This window comes from Notolepis coatsorum (genome assembly GCF_963971535.1).
Source record: "Notolepis coatsorum genome assembly, chromosome: 1".
NCBI classification, from domain to species: Eukaryota; Metazoa; Chordata; class Actinopteri; order Aulopiformes; family Paralepididae; genus Notolepis; species Notolepis coatsorum.
Window position 1 is genome coordinate 295,040,538 of NC_140165.1, and position 23,601 is coordinate 295,064,138.

The window sequence follows — 23,601 nt, forward strand, 5'->3', positions numbered from 1 at the left end:
TTCAATTTGAATAAAGTGATTAATCTGATTCAATTAGTCTTTTTCTTTTATTAAATCAACTTTCTTTAATGAATATAACTCATCAGTTTCGTCAACATAAATAATCAAATAAGGGCACGGTTGGTATGAAAGTGATGGTTTAAACAGATTGAATAGACACACAAAAGATTTTTTTTTTTTTTTTTTTTTTTTTTTTTTAACACTTTGATTGCCTAACGCTAAATTCATGATATACCATCCCTTGCCAGCTCTATTTGTCTATGGAAAAGTTCCCCTTCTTTGCAGGGCTATAACTTTTTAAATTCTATTGCTAAATTGCCATTATTAGGGCCCATTCAAGGTCCTATATGTATTGTTCATTGTGGAGCAACGTTAAACTTTTTCATTCACATATTCATAGTAAAATATGGTCTAAAGTATAAGTATGTTTTCATCTCTTTCTGCAGCTTTCTCCAGAACGTGATTTATAGCCCCAAATGCATTATATTGATGATGAAATAGTTTGGTAGGAATCTGTGCGAGATAAAAAATTTCAATTGGACGTACTTCTAGAAGTTTCTACGTATCATCTGATGATGACCGGATGGGCGGGGGATCGTTTATAATTCTGTGGGCAGCGTTATATCATTCATCTAGTGTGGGTGATATGATCATCAGAGCAGTTTATATCGAACACGTTCAAAAATAACGCTGAATCTTACCGTATCTTCCTCGCGCCGTTGGACGATGAGCGTGGAACTGAAATATTCCTATTATGGGATGTAGAAATACGCGATCTATTTCCAGGTTGTATAATAGTATATACGTCCAAATCATGTTGTTTATCGAGTTATTGGCAACGGATCGCTATGTATTGTGTCGAGATCGAGTCCCGGGACCTATAGAGAGTGCCCGGAAGTAATATGGACGATCAGCACTTCAACCACATAACTTCCTGTTTGGCGCTTCTGCCGATCGGCCACCAGATGGCGCTCTTGAACCGCTAGAGGTTTGAGAGGAGCTCAGAACTGTGTGTGAAGGCTGCGGATGGAAAATATGATTCCGATCACAGATTTTTGAAATATTGATATTAAAGACGAGTTACGGCGTCCTCGGCAACTTGAGCATGGCGGGGAAGGACGCCTAAACACGTTTTCGGCACTTAAAGTGTTAATAAAAAATTCGAATGTTGATTTAGAATTCGAACGTCAACATTATGATTGAAGCTTCGAAGCATTCGGTACAGCCCTACTAATTTGCATACCATCATCCTAGCATCGGTAAAGCTAGCTCACATGTTATACCACTGTCATGGCATTGGTAAGGCTAATTTACATACCATCATCGTAGCATCTGTAAAGCTAGCTCACATGTTGTACCACTGTCATGGCATTGGTAAGACTAGCTTACATGTTATACCATTGTCATGGCATTGTTGAGTCTAGCTTGTTATACCACCATCCTAGAATCGATGAAGCTAGTTTACATGTTATACAACCATCACATTCACACGTTCACACACCAACGGTGGACAAACAAACAACCCCCATACGGCACAACCAACTGAGTCTATATTCTAACGGAACAATCAACTGCGGAGGTTTGGTCCAGGTTTTAAGAGCGGAACACATTGGATTCTCAATTTGATAACGTTACGTCGGGGATCGTTCTGTGCGCTGAACACAGAAACAGTGGCCAAGTGTTAATTTAAAGCACTATACTGTATGTCTATCACCGCTCACTTTATCAATTCTGATTGGAAGGTGTAATCAAAATTCTTGAATATTCCCAGAGATTGAAATGTTAACTTTGTAGCAAAGACCGGTGTCAAGCTAGAAACAACAACAATAAGACTTCTGGTCAGAATCATTCAAAATAAAAGCTGCAACATAATGCGTCTTTCAGCTTTTTTTGGATGATTTATTGTCGTTTTTCTTTTCTTATGTTTTTGGTAGATTTCTTATTGTTTTTACTACCGGGCAGTCCGGTAGAGAGAGGAAGAACGGGAGACAGAGTGGGGGGAAGACATTCGGCAAAGGACGCCGGGTCTGGGAATCGAACCCGGGTCCCGGGTCGGCCGCTTTGCGATGCAGCGCGTTACATGGTTCGCAACTTAGGCGCCCGCATTGTTGTTTTTCTTAAAGCAATATCGCCAGTAGGGGAATTTCCATATCGCCCAAGCCTACTCGGTATGGCTAGCTTACATTCAGATACCTCTATCATAGCCTCAGTATGGCTAGCTTACATGGAATACGTCTATCATAGCCTCAGTATTGATGGCTTAAAAGGTGACTTATCACAGTATAATTTGTATCAGAAAACCAAACTACTGTCAGATATTGTTATATCAAAAATAGAAAGAAAAAACATATTGTGATTCAATATTTTGGCCCAGCCCCAACTACATGTAGAATAGATCATCTCTTGTAACCATCCCAGCCCATCCATGCACCTAATAGCAGTTGTACTGTAGCTCCGAGCAAGATTACCTCCCTGTTGCACTGCGCTAGTGCAACCTGAACGCTGCCGACATGCTCAATAACACACATGGTCGATTTGGAGCCAGTATCGGAGCTCCAGATTTCCTTATCAACACGATATGCGTGTTCCTTCGAAAGAACATTATTTGTGGGCGAACATTTATGTCTGTGTCCTAAGTAGATTACAAGACAGAAACATGGCCATTTAAATGCATAGCGGAGGAGTGAAGGGAGCGGAGATGTCTTCTTTTGCAGCGAGATTTTGGTACATCGGCCTTACTGTGTGGGTGTTACCTCCCCAGGCACTTCATTCTCAGGGGACTACAGCGAGTACTTTGGCCTCCAGGTGGACGAGGATGCTGTGGTTTACCTGATGCTCGCCAATCATATTCTACACACACTCTATCCTGACTGCATCACCATTGGAGAGGTAAAATCCACAGGCATACAGACGTATTGGAAAGACACACACGCGTGCACATACACACACACGCGCACGTACATACACATACACACACACGTACATACACATACACACACATACACATACACACACACACCACTACTACTTCTAGTACTACTACTATTACTGCTGCTCCTACTACTACTACTACGATTACTGCTGATACTACTACTTCTACTATTACTACGATTACTGCTACTACTACTACTACTACTACTACTTCTCCTACTACTACTACGACTAGTACTACTATTTCTATTACTAGTACTGCTACTTCTAGTACTACTACTACTTCTATTACTACTACTACTACTATGACTAGTACGACTACTACTTATATTACTAGTACTACTACTACTACTACTACTACTACTACTAGTAGTACTTTTACTATTACTATTACTGCTGTTACTATTACTACTTCTACTATTACTGCTGCTGCTACTACTTCTACTTCTACTATTACTGCTGTTACTACTACTACTAGTACTACTTCTACTACTACGACTAGTACTACTACTATTATTACTAGTACTGCTGCTACTTCTACTACTACTAGTAGTACTAGTAGTACTATTACTAGTACTACTACTACTTATATTACTACTACGACTACTACTACTATTATATTTTCTAGTACTACTACTACTATTTCTAGTACTACTACTACTTCTACTATTACTGCTGCTACTACTACTACTACTACTACTACTTCTACTACTATTTCTACTACTTCTACTACTACTGCTACTACTAGTACTTACTGTAACATTCATACAGTAACATTCATGTTGTCCTCAGTGACACTGCCCACAGCCTTGATTCATAAAAGCACTCCCAGTATTATAGCTCAGACCAGGGTAATTACACTCATGTCAAAGTGAATAGGATGTAGGATACATCAGACTCTCTCTATCTCTCTCTCTCCACACACTCATACAAGCACACACACTCACACAAATATAATCTGATGTTTCACTCATCCTAGGATGTATCGGGGAAACTATGATTACTGCTGCTACTACTATTACTGCTGCTACTACTACTACTATTACTACTATTACTGCTGCTACTACTATTACTGCTGCTACTACTACTACTACTACTATTACTGCTGCTACTACTATTACTACTATTACTGCTGCTACTACTATTACTGCTGCTACTACTATTACTGCTGCTACTACTACTACTACTATTACTGCTGCTACTACTATTACTACTATTACTGCTGCTACTACTACTACTACTACTAATATTGCTGCTACTATTTCTACTATTACTACTATTACTGTTGCTACTACTATTACTGCTGCCACTACTACTATTACTGCTGCTACTATTTCTACTATTACTGCTGCTACTACTACTAGTACTACTAATACTACTACTATTATATTACTAGTACTGCTACTTCTACTACTACTAGTACTACTACTTATACTACGATGAGTACTACTACTACTTATATTACTAGTACTACTACTACTCCTACTACTAGTACTACTACTACTTATATTACTACTACTTCTACTATGATGAGTACTACTACTACTTATATTACTACTCCTACTACTAGGGATGTCCCGATCAAATTTCTTTGCTCCCGATCCGATCATGTGATTTTACCGATCTTTCCCGATCCGATCTTTCACAACTAGTGGATGTCCCTCATCCTTGACATAAATCATTTGATGTATAATTAAATCAAAGGAAATGCGTTTGTTTTGGCAAATTCTTCTGCTCTGTGTGACAATAAATAAATGAATGATGATATGTAATTTAAAACCAAAACTAAGGCCTCAGTAGGAGTTTAAGACGTGAACATGGTCATGTTTGTTGAAAAAAAAAAAAATTTAAAAAAGAAAAATCCCATTTTTTTTTTTTTTTTTTTGATCCCGATCTTCTGAAAATCACGTGATCGGCCCCCGATCATCCCTACCTACTACTACTTCTAGTACTACTACTTCTACTACTAGTACTACTACTACTTATATTACTACTTCTAGTACTACTACTTCTACTACTACTTCTAGTACTACTACTTCTACTACTAGTACTTCTACTTTTACTATTACTGCTGCTACTATTACTACTACTTATACTATTACTACTATTACTGCTGCTACTAGTACTATTACCACTACTACGTCTACTACTAGTGCAACTGCTACTACTTCTACTTAGTACTTACTGTAACATTCATACAGTAACATGCATGTTGTCCTCAGTGACACTGCCCACAGCCATGATTCATAAAAGCACTCCCAGTATTATAGCTCACACCAGGGTAATTACACTCATGTCAAAGTAAATAGGATGTCACTATTTTGGTCTGTATTATAGGACACATATTTCTCTCTCTCTCTCTCCACACAGACTCATACAAACACACACAAAGATAATCTGATGTTGTTTCGCTCATCCTAGGATGTATCTGGATTGCCTGCCCTGTGCCGCCCAGTGGTTGAGGGCGGTCTAGGCTTTGATTACCGCCTGGCTATGGCCATCCCAGACAAGTGGATCCAGGTAAGAACCTCTTTCTTTCTCTCCATTCCATTCAGTGGTGTTTACTTCACCCTTCCGTTTTTGTGTGACCTGCAACAGGGCAGTTTTAAAACCAGAGACAGTGGACAGACTTGTCTTTCTTGCCTGCAACTTAAAGTAATGGCTTTGCTTGTCCAAATGACAATACTGACCAAATTGAGATGTATTTTTCTCTTGTCCATTTATTTTGTTTGCTTTTCTAATTTAAAATACAGTTTGAAACCGTCTGTACACAGTAGGCTATGTGTGCTAGCAGAGCTAGTCTCCAGTCACGAGTCACGGTGCACATGTGCAGTGGTTTGTCCACCAAAAAAGCACCAAAAGATAGAAAAGAAACTAGCAGAGCCAGAACTGTTCAACTCCCCTGGAGCCACAGCCAGCAGAGAAGCCGGTTTACTTTCGCTTTCAAACCAGCTGCAGGGCTGAGAACTGGAGTGTGAGGGGATGTAACACTAATCGACAAAGAATTGCTGCAAAAATAAACATAAATCTGTTTAAAAAAATAAAAAATAAATTCATCATCTGTCATGTTGCCTTATCCCCCCCGGCACCCCCAAATGAAAATTATAGTGAAACTATAGCATTCCTGTGTTGGGCTCCTCCAATAATCAATACAAAAGTGTGATTGAAATTCTGTGAGATAATCGGAAGGATTTTTTATAATCGTAATCATTGTTTTAGGTCAGGACTTCAGCTCGAAGGGGTGTCTGGGTAGTTTAGAAGTAAAAGCGCTCGCCTACCACAACAGAGACGCGGGTTAAATTCCCAGTAGCTGTACTTCCAGCTTGGTCAGACGTTCCAACGAACGCAATAGGCAGTGTTCGTGCGTGGGTAGCCGGTGGCGTACTGGCTGTTGCATTAGCGACTCCTATTGGTCAGTCAAGGCACCTGTTCAGCGGGTTGGGGATCTGGGGATAGATAGCGTTCACCTCCTGTGCACGTTACACTCTCCCAGTGAAAGTCCTCGCTGTCAGGTGAAAAGAAGCAGCTGGCAACTCCACATGTATCGGAGGAGTCATGTGGTAGTCTACACCCTCCCCAGACCGAGGGTAGTTCAATAACCAGGACCATGACAACTAAATTGGGGAGAGAATGGGAGAAAAAAAATAAACCTTTACATTGCTTAAAGCTCTGTGCAGGAGAGGTCACAGAGAGGTCACAAAGTGGTTAGATGCTGTTTCTGTTGGTGCACAAACAATATTATATTATATTACACACTGCTCCTATTCTGTCTATTTTTATACTCATTCCTATGTCTGCACGTTATGCATTGCTTTTTTATTGTCAGAAACCGGCAAATAGTCTTTTATAGTTAATTTAGTCAGAAATCATGATCAATAAGATTGAAACTGCATGATTCCCAATACAAGTGGGGCCTCAGACCCTGGAGGTGGGCGGGGCCTCAGACCCTGGAGGTGGGCGGGGCCTCAGAGCCTGGAGGTGGGTGGGTCAGTGCAGGAACCCCTCTTGGGGTTGCACATTTTGACACAGAAATATATTACAATATTTCTTATAGATTCTTTATTATTATTTGTATTATTTTAGTTCATCGATTTTAATGAAATCTATTACACATGTTCTGCAATGTTTTAATATCTATTCTAATTTTTGCCTGTCTATAATTATGCCTATGTTTATTTTGTGTCTACATTACTGCTCTGAAGCACTTTGGGCTGCACTTCTTGTATGAAAGGTGCTATACAAATAAAGTGTATTATTATTAGTATTACTACTATAGAAATACAGCAGGGAAGCACAGTAGTTGGTGAATTCAATTAGTGTTTAAGGAAAAGCAGTGGGATACTACACACTACAGTATAGCCTATAGCCTATATGGGCCTCTCTATCACAGGCCTTGTGTGGGTGTTCTCATTGCTGGCATTGTACACTACTAATGGACAGCTGTCTGGGAGCCATGAAGGATGGAGAGAGCGAGAGTGCATGCTGGAACATTTCTGTATTATATCTAAACTCCGGGGGTCTATTGCTAACATCTGAATTGGCCTCCATTTCAAGTGTAAAATGTCAGTAACAATGCAGGGATGTTTATTTCTTGTTGTCCTCGTTTGTGTTTCCCAGCTAAAGTATGTAGTTTTAATGAGCTGTTTATTCATTATGGTGCTATACAGAATTCAGATCCGGAATCCTTTTGACCATGCAGGTGTGGGGTATACTATTTTTTTATAAAACGGGTAGCTCAAATCAAGCAATATGATTGGTTCATAGCCATGGTATAATGAGCGTATATCCTCTAATTCCTTTTTCGCAAATCAGTGTCACTCTGAAAAAAACATTAGCCTTAGCCTTGTTATATTATTATTATATTATGAGACAGTCTGGTCAGACGGAGTCTTCCACTAAATGTACTTATCTAGCGACTAACTGGGGAGATACAGGAATATAGCAGGGCGGGCCGAACTACGCCCCTTAGCTGTGAGATAATAACCATATACCATGGCCTGTTGTGAGCTATTGCTTAAACATACACTCTTGGGAAGAGTTCTCACTGTAGATGGAACATAAATTATGCTTTGTGTAACTTTAATAACACATGTTAAATCGAAATACGTCTTTTTACTCCAGTGTTTAAACATTGTGTAACATTTTACAGTCACATAATATGGCAAATAACATTTCAATAGACTCGAGAATGTAGACATGTCTCCGTTCCTGTTTTATTTTATTTATGGTGGTGGAGTTGCTCATAATCTGCTTTAAAATTGGATTATGAGTTTGGCCTTGACTGAACAGTTCAACTGATAATGTAATCCAGTTTAGGTATATACAAATAGTACTGTACACAGGCCCAGCCTTTTTATGTTAACCCTTTCACTACCGAACTACAAAAGGTTAACCCTTTCACTGTAGTGTGGTAGTGAAAGGTTAACCTTCTGTAGTGTGGTAGTGAAAGGGTTAACCCTTTGTTGTGTGGCAGTGAAAGGGTTAAACAGACGGGAAACAAGTCTCTACAAAGAGACAGTTAAAGCCTTGTTTTACCAGGCTAGTTGACTAAGAAGTAAGAACACAAGGCCTGGGAGACAGTTGCAGGGGGAGCGTGGGTTACACATACTGTACACACACACACACACACACACACACGCACACGCACACGCATGCGCACGCACACAAGCACACAGTTTCCTACAGTACAGTTTCTTCCCCCTCGTATGTATATATTTTCTGTTAGGATCTCTGTTTAACAGTACTGTATATTTGCATATCTTGTATGTCACAAATGTAACGGTACTGTATATCTGTATGTCATAAATGTCATGATATATATCTGTGTGTTGTGTATGTCATTATGAATTGAAAATGGGGGACCCTGATGTAAACAAGATGAAAGTCTTTCTCTGGTCTGCATCCCCTTAACAATTGTGTGTATTCAGCCGTACTGTATTGTATCTATTCTACAATATGTTAATAAAGTTTTCAATCAATCAATCAATCACACACACACATGCACACACACGCACTCATACACACACACACACACACACACACACACACACACACACACACACACACACACACACACACACACACACACACACACACACACACACACTTACACCCGTGAGCTTCCCAGTCCCACCTGCCCTTTGCCACTAAAAAGCTCCACAAGAGCACTTGGAGAATAACCGGTCGATAAAAAAAGCAACAACTCGGGTATAGCGTCAACCTGCGCCCAGTCCACGTTTACATTATATACTGTATATATTTATTTATTTAACCTTTATTTAACCAGGCAGGTCAATTAATTAAGAACAAATTCTTATTTACTGTGACGGCCTGGCGAGAGGACAAAAGGGCCTCTCGAAGGATAATTGGGAAAGGGGACAAAAAGAAAATAATGGAATAGAAAAGAGACAGACAATACGCGAGTCTGACGATATCACAACATCACAGAGGAAAGGGAAATCATTTAAACGCACAATCAAACAAACAATCACATAAAATTACAAGGTATGTAACACCACATGACGCAGGACAGACAAATTACAGTTAAAAGGCTGGGTGACAGTTGCAGGTGTGTAAACAACTCTGCGATAGAGTCCTTTTAAAAGCAGTGAGGGGAGTCAATTTGTCCTTTTTTCAAAGTGTTTCGCATCTCGTTTCCAACTGCTGGGAGCAGAAAATTGGAAGGAGGATTGACCGAAGGAAGTATTAACACGGGGAACATCTAGCGAGATATGGTGAACAGCTTTGGTGTTACAGGGAGTAGATGACAAAAGTGTATCAAATAAAGTGGGGTCAGACCAAGGAAAGTTTCGTAAATGAGTACATTGTGGGAAACTATTTTCAAAAGAAGGTAAGCTATCCAGTAGGGGTGGGGGAAAAAATCAATACGTAGTAGTATCGCGATACTTTGCGTGGCGATACTGTATCGATACAGGGACGCCAAGTATCAATATTTAATTATTCATTTTTTTTTTGTATAAGGAAGTTGCATTGTTCATTTCAATACCTGTAATAGTACAGTAGTCCACACACACACACACACACGCACACGTGTGCATTCAGTTAAGTTGGAATATGACTGTAATACAAACAGTTCAGTTTGTCAGGTACATGCAACACAGATTACAGTGTTTACATCTGTACATCTGCTTGAGAAAATACCATGTTCTGCAATAAAAATTATTGAAGTGAGATGAACAGACTGAACTTTATTTTATTAGATAAAACATGTTGACAAAGTTTTACTTTGCAGTTGAAAAAGGTAATGAATAAAATTTTGATTAAAAAAACAAACTAAAAAATTCGCAATACTCAGCGTATCGCGATATATTTAGTATCGCAATACTATCGTATCGTGCCGCAAGTATCGCAATAGTATCGTATCGTGAGGTCTCTGGCGATTCCCACCCCTACTATCCAGTGTGCGCCTTGCAGCGAGCCAACGCCTGGAGAACCTCTCAACGGCATGTCTGTCACCTGTGCACACTGCACACTATTACATAACTAGACATTTGCTGTCGGGTCTATCAATTATCAGACTTGTTTTGTTTGACTTGTTTTGTTTGACTTATTACAGAGTTTTCAAACACCGACTGATATGTCCATATGATGAAGTACAACATCGTATAACTTTACAGTACAAGCCAAATCACTCTACAGCCTACAAGGTTTATTGGCACGTTAATTAAAATGTTTGATAAGTAACGGTAAGCTTTAGATAATTAACAAAACAAAACAACTTCTGTGTTTATTTCCACCCATAATTGGCTCCAAATGTGGTTGTGCATGTAATTAAATATTGGTTAGAAATAGGTATCATATTCAAGAAAAGAATAATAATAATATACTGTGTAATGTGTGTGTATATATATATATATATATATATATATATATATATATATATATATATATATATATATATATATATATATATACACTACTCTGAGATATGCTACCGGCACATCAACCCTACAGCACAAGTTGACCTCTATACCTGCCCTCCAGCCATGAATATTTATGTAAATACCAAGTAGACTGAGCCATTATTTGTATCTATTACATGCAGACTGGCAGGCTATGAAGACTTATGTTACACTTGAGTTGATTGCAAAATCAAAAAATTACATAAAAAATATAAATATTATATAAACAATAATATTATCAATGCTAATATTTGGCAACACTGTACACATCTGCCCAGCCTACAATAGTTGTGCCGAAGTCCCACTGACTACACTGAGACGTTTCCCTGCTCTTCAGTGGGTAGAATGACCTACAGTCCACTGAGCTTAACCCGCTTACAACCATGGACGCTCTTTATGCTTGTGCGTGGCTCAGTGACCATGAACTCAACCCCTACTCAATGGATTCACGCTACGGCTGAGTCTGTGACCTTGACCACGCGACTCCTGTGTGTGTGTGTGTGATACCCATATGACAGAGGGGACTGTAGCAGTTTGAGGAATTGCTTTGAAAAGGAACAAACGTGTTCTATATTCTATGCCATTGCTGTGAAATTAGGTTACCATAAACATTCACGCAACATTCACGGGATGATTCATTCGCAAAAGAGTCGTGTATTAAAGGGCACATATTATGGAAAATTACAAAGATACTCCTCCTTGCCATTTGGCCAGCGTTTGAAGACCTCAGATTAACGAGCCTAAACACGCTTTCCAGAATTATTGCCGTTTGTGATGTCACACAAGCAATGAATTTGCTTTGATTAATCAATTACTGTAGCTGGGCTTTCTGGAGCCAGGAACACTGCCCAGTTTGTAAACAGTGTTTACTCTTTGGTGTGGGGTAGCCAGGCACAGAAGGAAATAATTAATCAAAAATGAATTACCAAAAACACATAGAAGAAAGTGGTGTTTGAAAATAAATCATTACAACTAGTGTCTTTGCAAAAATGAACATGCATGTTCCATAGATTCATATATATTCATATGTTCATATATTAACGTTTTGTATCGTCGAACCAACAATGATTGTGAGTTCTCTCTAAAATAATTTTTTTTAATAGTAATATATCTACTTATTTGTAATACCGGTAATTATGTGCACATTGTACATTTCCGTAAATATGGCAATATCTTAATTATTTGTAATACGTTGTGACAGATCTCCTCCCCCCTCCCATGGATATGTGAAGGATGGGAGATACTTCTGCCACGGAAGGAGTAGAGTCAATTAGGTAGCTGATTAGTACTGATAGAACACACCTGCGCATCATTAGTCCACCCACATCTCACGTGCACACACCTAGTCCCACACACTACATAACCACTAGGTTAGAGAGGAATGAGTTGAGCGGAGTTGGAGTTGGGAGTTGTTGTGTATTGAGAGAGAGAGAGAGAGAGAGAGATTGTAGTATTCGGAGTTGTGAAGGTGAGAAAAAAGTGCACTAGCTATAGGTACGACGAACCATGGTAATGCTGGTCACTGAAGAACGGTAGCCGCACGATACACTATAAATGATAAGACTATTACTTCACATTAGAATAAGTCGAACTCAACGATACTGCGTTAAACTCTGACACTTTAGCTATATATTCGCACACGGTTCTCAAGGCTCTATTCAGGGGCTAAGAGGCCCACTTCACGGCACGTTGTCTCGTGGTGAAGGCTTCAACGTTTTATGATAAGACCACTGCTGTATCCACCTGCGACGTATTTATACGTAAGGTGAATAATCTAGTGCCAACCTCAGTTCTGTCTCGTATCACTGCGCAAACCTGGACATGTTGAGACATGCCTTGGCGTTGCCTTTGAACTTGCCATTGGGGGTATGGCCGTTGGCGCCTAGGGGTCGCTGTCCAATAGGAGAACGAATATTATGGTCTGGTTTGTACCCAGGTAAAGGGATATTCCGTGTATATATATATATATATATATATATATATATATATATATTCCGTGTACAACGTGTACATTGTACATTTCCGTTAATACGTCAATATATTTGTAACTGAGGGGTACAATTCCCTGACTGTATTGAGAGTATGGTATTATTAAACCACTACTTAGTTATGTACTTTAATTACTGGCCATACAGTACATGAATATATCTGGTGAACACCCACACAAGAATACGGCAATGACACATAAAGTTCTAGTTAGAGGGATTTATTATTATTAGAGCAGCAACGGTAGGTTACAGATTGAGAATTATACTTGCGCTTGTAAGGCGAAGAACACTTAAAGTAGGTCAAGAGCGTAAGTCCATGAGAATAGTAAGATGGGTATAACTGACGCCACCTGTAGCATAGCAATTACATAAGGCACACTAGTAGTCAGCTGGAGACACTGGGGGGTTCCCTCCGGTTGTAAGCCGGCAGGGTAGAGGAATGTTCGGGTGCAAAGTCTGGGTCAACGCGGATGTCACACAAGCAATGAATTTGCTTTGATTAATCAATTACTGTAGCTGGGCTTTCTGGAGCCAGGAACACTGCCCAGTTTGTAAACAGTGTTTACTCTTTGGTGTGGGGTAGCCAGGCACAGAAGGAAATAATTAATCAAAAATGAATTACCAAAAACACATAGAAGAAAGTGGTGTTTGAAAATAAATCATTACAACTAGTGTCTTTGCAAAAATGAACATGCATGTTCCATAGATTCATATATATTCATATGTTCATATATTAACGTTTTGTATCGTCGAACCAACAATGATTGTGAGTTCTCTCTAAAATAATTTTTTTTAATAGTAATATATCTACTTATTTGTAATACCGGTAATTATGTGCACATTGTACATTTCCGTAAATATGGCAATATCTTAATTATTTGTAATACGTTGTGACAGATCTCCTCCCCCCTCCCATGGATATGTGAAGGATGGGAGATACTTCTGCCACGGAAGGAGTAGAGTCAATTAGGTAGCTGATTAGTACTGATAGAACACACCTGCGCATCATTAGTCCACCCACATCTCACGTGCACACACCTAGTCCCACACACTACATAACCACTAGGTTAGAGAGGAATGAGTTGAGCGGAGTTGGAGTTGGGAGTTGTTGTGTATTGAGAGAGAGAGAGAGAGAGAGAGAGATTGTAGTATTCGGAGTTGTGAAGGTGAGAAGTAGTGAGAGGAGAGGTGAAGGTGAGTAGGTGTTCTTTGTGTACTGGACCCTGGACTGGCTGAGAAACCCCCTTGTGTACTGACCCTGGACCGGACGACTACCCTGAGTATTTAACAATCCCTTTTTCTGTCTGCGAGCCTGTTTTGTGTTTTTGACCATCGGACTGTCTATGACCATTCTCTTGCCTATCAAACTGGACTTTTGCCTTAATTCAATAAATATTCGTATTGATTGATATTGCTCTGGTGTGGACATTTGACCACCAAAACATCCCGCTTTAAAAACAGCTTCTTCCCCACTGCCATACGGACACTGAACTCCCTGTAGTACCCCCCCCCCCCCCCCCCCCGCAACCCCCCTTACCTCTGCTGACATGGACATAAACTCTGAACTGTAATTGTGTATTTATGTTTTTTCTAACTGCATGTAGTATGTACGTTGTAAGTGATGTTATATGTTCTATGTTCTATGTTGGAACAAATGCTGTAACATGCTGCACTGAAACCAAATTCCACCAGCCTGGCTGGGTGGTCATTAAAGATAATTGATTGAATTGAATTGATTGAATTTTGAATTTGTTTGTATTTGAACCGTGGCGAGTCTGGTCCCCACCAGATTCGTCACAACGTGTACATTGTACATTTCCGTTAATACGTCAATATATTTGTAACTGAGGGGTACAATTCCCTGACTGTATTGAGAGTATGGTATTATTAAACCACTACTTAGTTATGTACTTTAATTACTGGCCATACAGTACATGAATATATCTGGTGAACACCCACACAAGAATACGGCAATGACACATAAAGTTCTAGTTAGAGGGATTTATTATTATTAGAGCAGCAACGGTAGGTTACAGATTGAGAATTATACTTGCGCTTGTAAGGCGAAGAACACTTAAAGTAGGTCAAGAGCGTAAGTCCATGAGAATAGTAAGATGGGTATAACTGACGCCACCTGTAGCATAGCAATTACATAAGGCACACTAGTAGTCAGCTGGAGACACTGGGGGGTTCCCTCCGGTTGTAAGCCGGCAGGGTAGAGGAATGTTCGGGTGCAAAGTCTGGGTCAACGCGGAATAACGAGGCTCCAGATACAGGAGCCAGTGCAGTACTCCCTTGGTCCGCAGACAAAGCAACAGCTATAATCCAGTATGCCCGACAGCATAGATGAAAGCTAGCCAGCCTCTGGTCCTAGAGGCGGGCTCGAGGGTGCTCCTCACAGGGGTAGATCCCACACGATAGTGGGGTAGACTGTTCTCTGCTCCAGCAGTCACGGTACCAAAGCAATATAATCCAGCCAGAAAAGGCTCTGCATTCGCCGGTGTAGGTTCTCCGGTGTACATATCCATCGGTTCTCGTCTAGGACTCCTCGGGTGGTGGCACGAGTTTAGGCCGCCCAGCCTGGATAAGTGCACTAGCTATAGGTACGACGAACCGGTGGTAATGCTGGTCACTGAAGAACGGTAGCCGCACGATACACTATAAATGATAAGACTATTACTTCACATTAGAATAAGTCGAACTCAACGATACTGCGTTAAACTCTGACACTTTAGCTATATATTCGCACGCGGTTCTCAAGGCTCTATTCAGGGGCTAAGAGGCCCACTTCACGGCACGTTGTCTCGTGGTGAAGGCTTCAACGTTTAGGATAAGACCACTGCTGTATCCACCTGCGACGTATTTATACGTAAGGTGAATAATCTAGTGCCAACCTCAGTTCTGTCTCGTATCACTGCGCAAACCTGGACATGTTGAGACATGCCTTGGCGTTGCCTTTGAACTTGCCATTGGGGGTATGGCCGTTGGCGCCTAGGGGTCGCTGTCCAATAGGAGAACGAATATTATGGTCTGGTTTGTACCCAGGTAAAGGGATATTCCGTGTATATATACAAAGAATATACAAGGGATATCAAACTATATACAAATATTATACAAGGGATCTCAAGCAATAAATATATATATTCGGTTTAATCTGACCCTTTGTAACAATATTACTTATGGCTATAACATAACGTAGTACAATGTATGTACCTCTTTCCGGTGGTCGATAAGTACTTTAATCACATATTTTAACTCATTGGACGCCAGACCCGATGATAGTCGGGTTAACTCGCCGACCGGTCAGCGCCAATCACGAGTATAGTCGGGTTTTAATCGTTATTTCTTTTATTAGCGATGTCTATTCATTTTCATCCATCCAGCCTGATGTTATTGTTGGGACTGGGTCTGAGCTTGCAAAAGGGTAAATACTGCCCCCTATGCCTTCCGGCTGGTATTGCACTCCACTGGGAATGGTATAGTTTTTTTTTCTGGGACGATCCAAGCTGAGCGGGCGTGGTTTAAATAATCAGGCCAGGTAACCTGATTTCAACGATACATCTGCAACGCTGCCCCCCCCCCCCCCCCCACCCCCCTCATATGCAATGCTGTTGAACGTGGCACGGATCTCCGCGCCCAGTACTTCAAATGGCGATCAGATAATTGGATTATTTCTTTTGCATTACATCAGTTACAAGGTAAGAACATTATATATAAATTTGAACGTTGATCTGATATGTGTTTCTACCCGATCGACGCTGTATCTGTATGTGTATGTGTGGCTGTTTTCCGTTGGGTGGGAGGAGGGGGGGGGAGCGGCGTGCTGGTCTAAACAACATTACATGCGTGCACGAGGAAGGATAATAATTATGATCTAGCATTGATTTCAGGAAGATTCGATAATCAGCCGAAAAATGACAACGTAATTTGTGTATTCCACTAAAGGGCTATTATCGCGTCTTTCTCTGGAATTACTAGAAATCACAAACTATACTCATATTCAAAACGGTATAAAATGGAAATGTACAGATGAAAAAACAATTTGTTTTGTACATGTTGACTGCAAGCAACTCACTGATAATCGACGAGTGTATTAGACTCATAGCCATAATTTAAGATATATTTTAAGCACTCGCAAATCTCCCACTCCTCCCATTGATTAAAGCGGTGGCGCTCTAGCGCCCTCTGGCGCACTTAAGCGTGGCGGTCAATGAGTTAAGTGAGATTGGGCTGAAGGTTTAGTATATCAAATTGATGTGTGTGTGTGTGTGTGTCTGTCTTATCTCATCTTGTCTAGTCTTGTCTTGTCTAGTCTAGCCTGTTAGTCTGTGTTAGTGGGTCTGTGTGTGTGTGGGTCTGTGTGTGTGTGTGTGTTTGATGAAGCTGTGTTGATTTATTGTCTCTATTTTTTCCCACCTAATCACACCTGCAAGGGAAATGTCAAGGTCATGACCAACCATTATTTATCCCTCCCGACCTTCATTTCAAAATAAACGAGAGAAAACTGTATAATGGTTATTGGAAGAACAAAAGCGTTTGATTTATTATTCATGGAGACCCTCCCCTGTCTCATTGGCAGCCTTAGCTATGTTTCACCCATTTCAATCGAAACAGGCCCCGACCGCTAGCAGGGCCCCGGACTGACAAAGCAAACACACCCTGGATTGACGAGAGATGAGGTAGAATATATATCTCCAGAAACCTCATAATTTGCAGTTCCATTCGGCATATGGCATGTTACTATAGCATTATGCATTACGATTTTAGAGCTGAAAAGTAAGCAGAGTATGTCTCTCCCCCATTTGCTTGCACCCCTCAGTTTGAGAATCACTGGTTTAGCTGATGTGTGTGTGTTTGAGAGAGAGAAATATTATTTCCTGAGGGCAGTTACACATTTAAGTCAGAGGGTGAATTTGTGCATCATAGAGGTATGCATGTATGTATGTCCAAGGCCCGCTTTACATTCTCCTCTAAATGTACAGGGGCTGTTGGGATAAGATAAGGGCCCCATATGTTATCTTGAAACGGGTCCCCTGAGTCTTAAAGGGGCACACCAACATTATGGGAAATGTGCTTACCGTCTTCTCCAGACAAGTTGGAGAGATACCAATATTCTCTCGGTGTGTTCAGTAGAGAGGAAATTGGTATACATCTTCTAGTCTGACTCTGGAGAAGACTGTAAGCACATTTCCCATAATGTTGGCATGTTCATGTTAAGGTCGTTGATGCCTTAGATCAGTAATTATGAAAACTAGGGGAACAACATGCTGAATATACCCTTTATTGAGAAGTGGAAAGCTGTGAGAAGCCATGAGAAAATATATAAATTCTAGCTTGGAAGGTATCGGGATGCTTCTACTTTAGGTGTTTCTAAGTTTATTGTGGATTTAGCCGTGTAATGAGTCGGTTAAATCGAAGCTTCTTTGTTAGCTATCACTATGAATTGAAAATGGGGGACCCTGATGTAAACAAGACAAACGTCTTTCTCTGGTCTGCATCCCCTTAACAATTGTGTGTATTGAGCCGTACTGTATTGTACCCATTCTGCAATCTGTTAAATAAAGTTTTCATTCATTCAGCTCGGTAAACACACTAGCAAACACTATGCTGGTGCTCCATCAACCCCACTAGGAAGATCTGAGAAGTGTTTGATGTGTTGCTAGGCCACCATGTCTTACAGTATGTAACCGCAATGTCTCCCATCGTTTTTGTAGGATAGTGCCAATGATCCGCTGTGTGTCTAAACAGCTTTGTGCAGAATCCTTACAGTAACTAGTATCCATATGATATTGTTATACTGTACACTCTATGTTGTTTTTGAAGATGCAATATGGAAACCGAATATATGTCAAGATGTTACACAACAAAACCAATATACCACATTCAAACCATGCTGATTATGTATCCCGCCTGACCTTCATTTAAAAATGAATGAGAGAAAGCCTTTTTCTTTTCTTTTTTTAGATCAGTAATTATGAAAAACTGTCAAAGCTCTTCCATTCCATCAATGCAAAAGGAGAACAAGGGAATGCTTTCATGATATGTGAAGGCTGTCTACTCTCGGGTCTCGGCTGAAACCTTTAGTTGTTGCCTTCTTCGTAAGTGGAGGCAATTTAATAGTGAGACAGTCCGCTGAATTTAGATACACTTTGCTTCATTATTCAGTCTGCAACATTTATCTGCAGAGTAGTTTAGCATTATGCCAAAGTACTAGAGGTCATTATTCCATTTAATTTCAACAGTGATTGAATTTTAGCTGTGTATCTGGTCTCTCAATCAAACTGACCTCCAGGGGGAGGTGTTTAGAGGGTTCAGAATCCCTATTTCCTATTGTACCGATGATGTTGTCGATCAGTAGAGTCCTTTTCTAAGCACTATCTATGCTGTTCTTCATACTAGATACTCTCAGTTCCAGCTAGTTAGCCACACAACTAATGTAAAGTAATTTCAGTCTGTACAAGCCCATCCTGTTGACTTGTTGTACAGAACTTGTAAGTCGCTTTGGATGAATGATTGATTGATTGAAAACTTTATTAACAGATTGCAGAATGGGTACAGTACAGCTCAATACATACAATTGTTAAGGGGATGTCCAAGGACACTGTACATTGGAATATTGACAAAGCCATACTTGGTAATTTACTGTACATTGGAGGGGGTTGGGTTAGGACATTTGCAGGGGCCAGTTTCGAATTGCAGTCTCCCGTAGGTGTTCTTTGAGAGCGTCAGTTAAATGACTAAATGTAAATAACCGCTGAAACCTACCCCACAGTCAGTGGTGGAAGAAGTACACAGTTCCTTTACTTTAAGTAAAAGTAGAAATACCCAGATACAGTAGAAATACCAAGATACAATAGTACTCTGGTAAAAGTAAAGTCCTCCATTAAAAATCCTACTTAAGTAAAAGTAGAGAAGTATTTGATATTGAATGTACTTAAGTATCAAAAGTAAAAGTATGCATTCTACACATGTATCCCAGTGCTTGGGAGCATTCAATCCTCGAACCATTCACCTCTAAATGTTAAAGTGGTATGTGGTCCAGTTATGCTGCTCTGATTTTGTTCAACAACTCTGAAGTTGGCAGGCTTCACATCAAAGTATATAATCTTCATAAATTATTGCCATGTTTTCTATGCAAAATATCTTTCTCCAAAGTAACTAGTAACTGAGCATGTTTGATGTGTTGCTAAGCCACCATGTGTTACAGTACATAACCAAAATGTTTCATTGTTTGCGTTGGTGACATGCTCATCCTTGTTGATGTTAAGTACTACATGCAGCATTCTGGTGTAGCACCCATATAGGGACTTCTGCAGGGTGGGCTTCAGGGTTCACTGCCATATACATAGGAGAACAGACTCTACTGTTCCATATAAGAAGCTGAGTTTGATTTGTCGGGGGAGATTGGAGTTCCACACACTGGTCAATCATGCCAATGTTTTTGAGGGAGGAAAAAACTCCTATTCAGCAGGTGCTATGCAACAAACTGGACTTTATGGATGCAAATCATCGCACACCTGGGGACACAGAATAGAGGGAAGCTTTGAGAAAACTGTTTCTGTTATACCGTACCATACACTCTATTAATTCAAGTGAATACATTGCTAAATGAGTGACTGGTGAGAGAAAGGGTTCTGATGATCAGTCCTGCACTCCTTCATCTGAACGGACTTGTTTGGGGATTTCGATTCTGGTGTCGGAATATGGTGAGATTTCTCAGAAAATCTGCATATGGGGTTTTAATCATTAGAGAGATGGGATGGGTCTCTTAACGCGCTGCACTTGTTTTTTGAATTTAGATGAGTACACTATATTTCACCTGAGGCACAATGAGCATTACATAATTCACAACGGATTCTCTTCTCGGGTCACTCTTAAAAAGGATGCGATGGCCCTAACTAAAGGCTGGTTTGTTACGGGTGTGTTGAGATAACACTAAATGCGATGGCCCTAACTAAGTGCTGGTTTGTTACGGGTGTGTTGAGATGACACTAAATGCGATGGCCCTAACTAAGTGCTGGTTTGCTAAGGGTCTGTTGAAATCAGTGTTGGGTGCGCTACTCAAAACAAGTAATATATTCCTCTTTACTCGTTACTAATTTCAAACGGGGAATTATTACTTTACTTATTACTCTCTGGCTCAGTGGCCTCGTGGGTAGAGTGTCCGCCCTGAGTTCGGGAGACTGGGAGTTCAAGCCCCGGCCGAGTCATACCAAAGACTATTTAAAAATGGTACCCTTAGCCTCCCTGCTTGACACTCAGCATCAAGGGTTGGTTTGGGGGGGAAGTCCTTGCGAAATACTAGCGTCATGTCCAAGGGGTGTACTTGTACATCAAGCTGCCTCACGCTACGGAAACAGGAGATAGGCTCCTGCCCCATGTGCCGTTACGGCTCGAGAACCATTTGTTCTCAAAGGCAAACTTCTTCTTCTATTACTCTCTGGGCATAGTGATTCGCTACGTTACTAATCACATTTCTTCCGTTACACCCCCCCCCCCCCCCCCCCTGTGCACCTCTGTGTGAATGATCAGGGCAGCAAACCTCAAGGGGCTTTCAAACCAGACAACCAGGTCGCCGCGATGACGAGAGCCACGTCGAGCGAGGTCGTTGTTTTCAACCCAGACACGGTGGCGCAGCACCTCTGGTGTGATACGCTCATTAACTGAGAACCAGCGGCTTGTTTTCCCCACAGCATTAGAAGTTCGGTAACGAGGCTACTTCACGATTGATCAAAAGCACAGCTGGCTTAAATCGTTGAAGGACGATCTTTTTTTAAACAACTCGTCTGTGTGCCGTAGTAGCTATAGCAGGTGTTCCAAGGGAGTTGAGGTCTTATCTCTCTAAGTGGAAAGTAGGAGACGTCGGAGCTCCTCTGAAACTCCGAAAGGATGAAACGGCACTGATTAACTTAAAGTTGAATTCTACTCCGTAGGGTCGAGTAGCCGAAGTGAAGAAGATGCATCAGCGCCGTGTCGTCCTTTTTAGAGTGAGATCCTTTTAGAGAGGCCTGACTTTTGACATTGAATTCTTACAGATCGACATTGATGTTCTTGTCATCTTTGGTCGTGACAAAATCAAATAATGGAGTAACGAGTTGTTTTTTGATGGGGTAACCATAATATTATTACTGACATTGAGGTAGTAATTTGTTACACTACTCTGCTGGGAAAAGTAATGTTATTACTGTAACACGCTACCAGTAACTTGGAAGAAGAAGAAGGTTTTCGCCCTACAGCAGCGAGAGGGACAGGGTGGGGGAGTGTGGTTAAAGAATTTGAACACTGACTGCCAGCTTCAACAGAATACCTCACAGAGGAGGCTGCTGTCAGGTCACCGCTTCATTTTCCTCAAGCGTTGTTCATATCAGCGGAGCTCAACCGCTTTACATATTTCATGTTGTTGCACCTGGGCACACAACACTAGCGAGGGAGTATTGCAGTCACTTCTGTGTGTGTCAGCGAGTCACCCGGAACTCCTTCAGTTCTGGTCCGATTTGGATGAAGCTTCATAGGTTGACCGGAGGCCAAGGATCCGAATTCTTGACTATTATACAAGTATTTGATTTTAATTAATTTCCATCATTGTCCATTGAAATCAATATTGAGGATAAACGTTACACCTTTTGAACACACAAAGGAGATACTACACAAGTTCTCTGCTCTGCCTCCCCTAAGGCTCGTCAACCCTGCAGGGTTGGCCAGGTGCCTCTGGTGACCAGCTCTCTTTTTTTAAATAGGTAAGACACAGGATATGCATGATATAAAAAAAAAAGACATGATAAGTTCCTGAGAAACTGGTTCCTATGTACGCTACTATATAATTTTAACTCCGTAATTGTTATACTTAATGTATCTAAACTATACTATACAATACCTCCTTCCTTTAAAGTGACTTCCATTATTTAAAGTGACATTTTGTTTAAAGTGATTGTTTAAAGCGGTTGCAGTGTGTGTGTGTGTGTGTGTGTGTGTTCATGTGTACTTGGGAGTGGAGACTTCAGTGTTCTGATGGCCTGGGGGAAGAAGCTGAGGCGGAGTCTCTCTGTTCTCGTAGCGTGTGTACGTAGGCGCTTGCCTGACTGCAGCAGCTTGAACAGGCTGTTGTTGGGGTGGTGGGGGTCTTTCATTATTCTGCAGGCTCTGGATTTGCACCTCCTGTTATATAAGTCCTGCAGTTCCTGCAAACAAGACAAGGCAAAGTTGAGCATTAGGTTGACATCAAAGTCGAGCATTAGGTTGACATCAATGTCAAGCATTAGATTGACATCAACATTAAAAGCATTAGGTTGACATCAATGTCAAGCATTAGGTTGACATCGAGCATTAGGTTGACATCAATGTCAAGCATTAGATTGACATCAACATTAAAAGCATTAGGTTGACATCAACATCAAGCATTAGGTTGACGTCCACGTTGAGCATTAGGTTGACATCGACATCAAGCATTAGGTAGACATCAACGTTGTCACAACTGCAAGATGGCAGCGAGAGTCCTGTTTACTTTTAGTAGCTCAAAAGTGTACCATAGCAACAATGCTAACTGTTTCATGGCGTTTCAGTCTTTGTTTTTGTACAAGTGAATGTTCTTAAGAGATAGTTTTCTCTCTGCTGTCCAACTCAGCACCCCGGACAGGGCAGAGCCACAGCGCCACTGTGTATGACAGAGATGAAATGGAGAGAGAACCCTCTCTGAGCCTTGTTTACACTTTAGCCAAGTATTCTTAGGAGAGAGAGAGAGAGGGGTCAGCTTGTAACTCAAG

At 40.8% G+C, this 23,601-nt stretch overlaps 1 protein-coding gene across 1 annotated transcript in view; it reads left to right on the forward strand.

Moving 5' to 3' along the window:
* LOC311243196 (1,4-alpha-glucan-branching enzyme-like) overlaps positions 1-23,601 on the forward strand; it is a 288,129-nt gene that overhangs the window by 107,943 nt on the left and 156,585 nt on the right. Inside the window, exons 9-10 of the mRNA XM_084332329.1 lie at positions 2,762-2,889; positions 5,353-5,451. Coding sequence (XP_084188455.1) covers positions 2,762-2,889; positions 5,353-5,451 — 227 coding nt within the window. The remainder of the gene's footprint in view (positions 1-2,761; positions 2,890-5,352; positions 5,452-23,601) is intronic.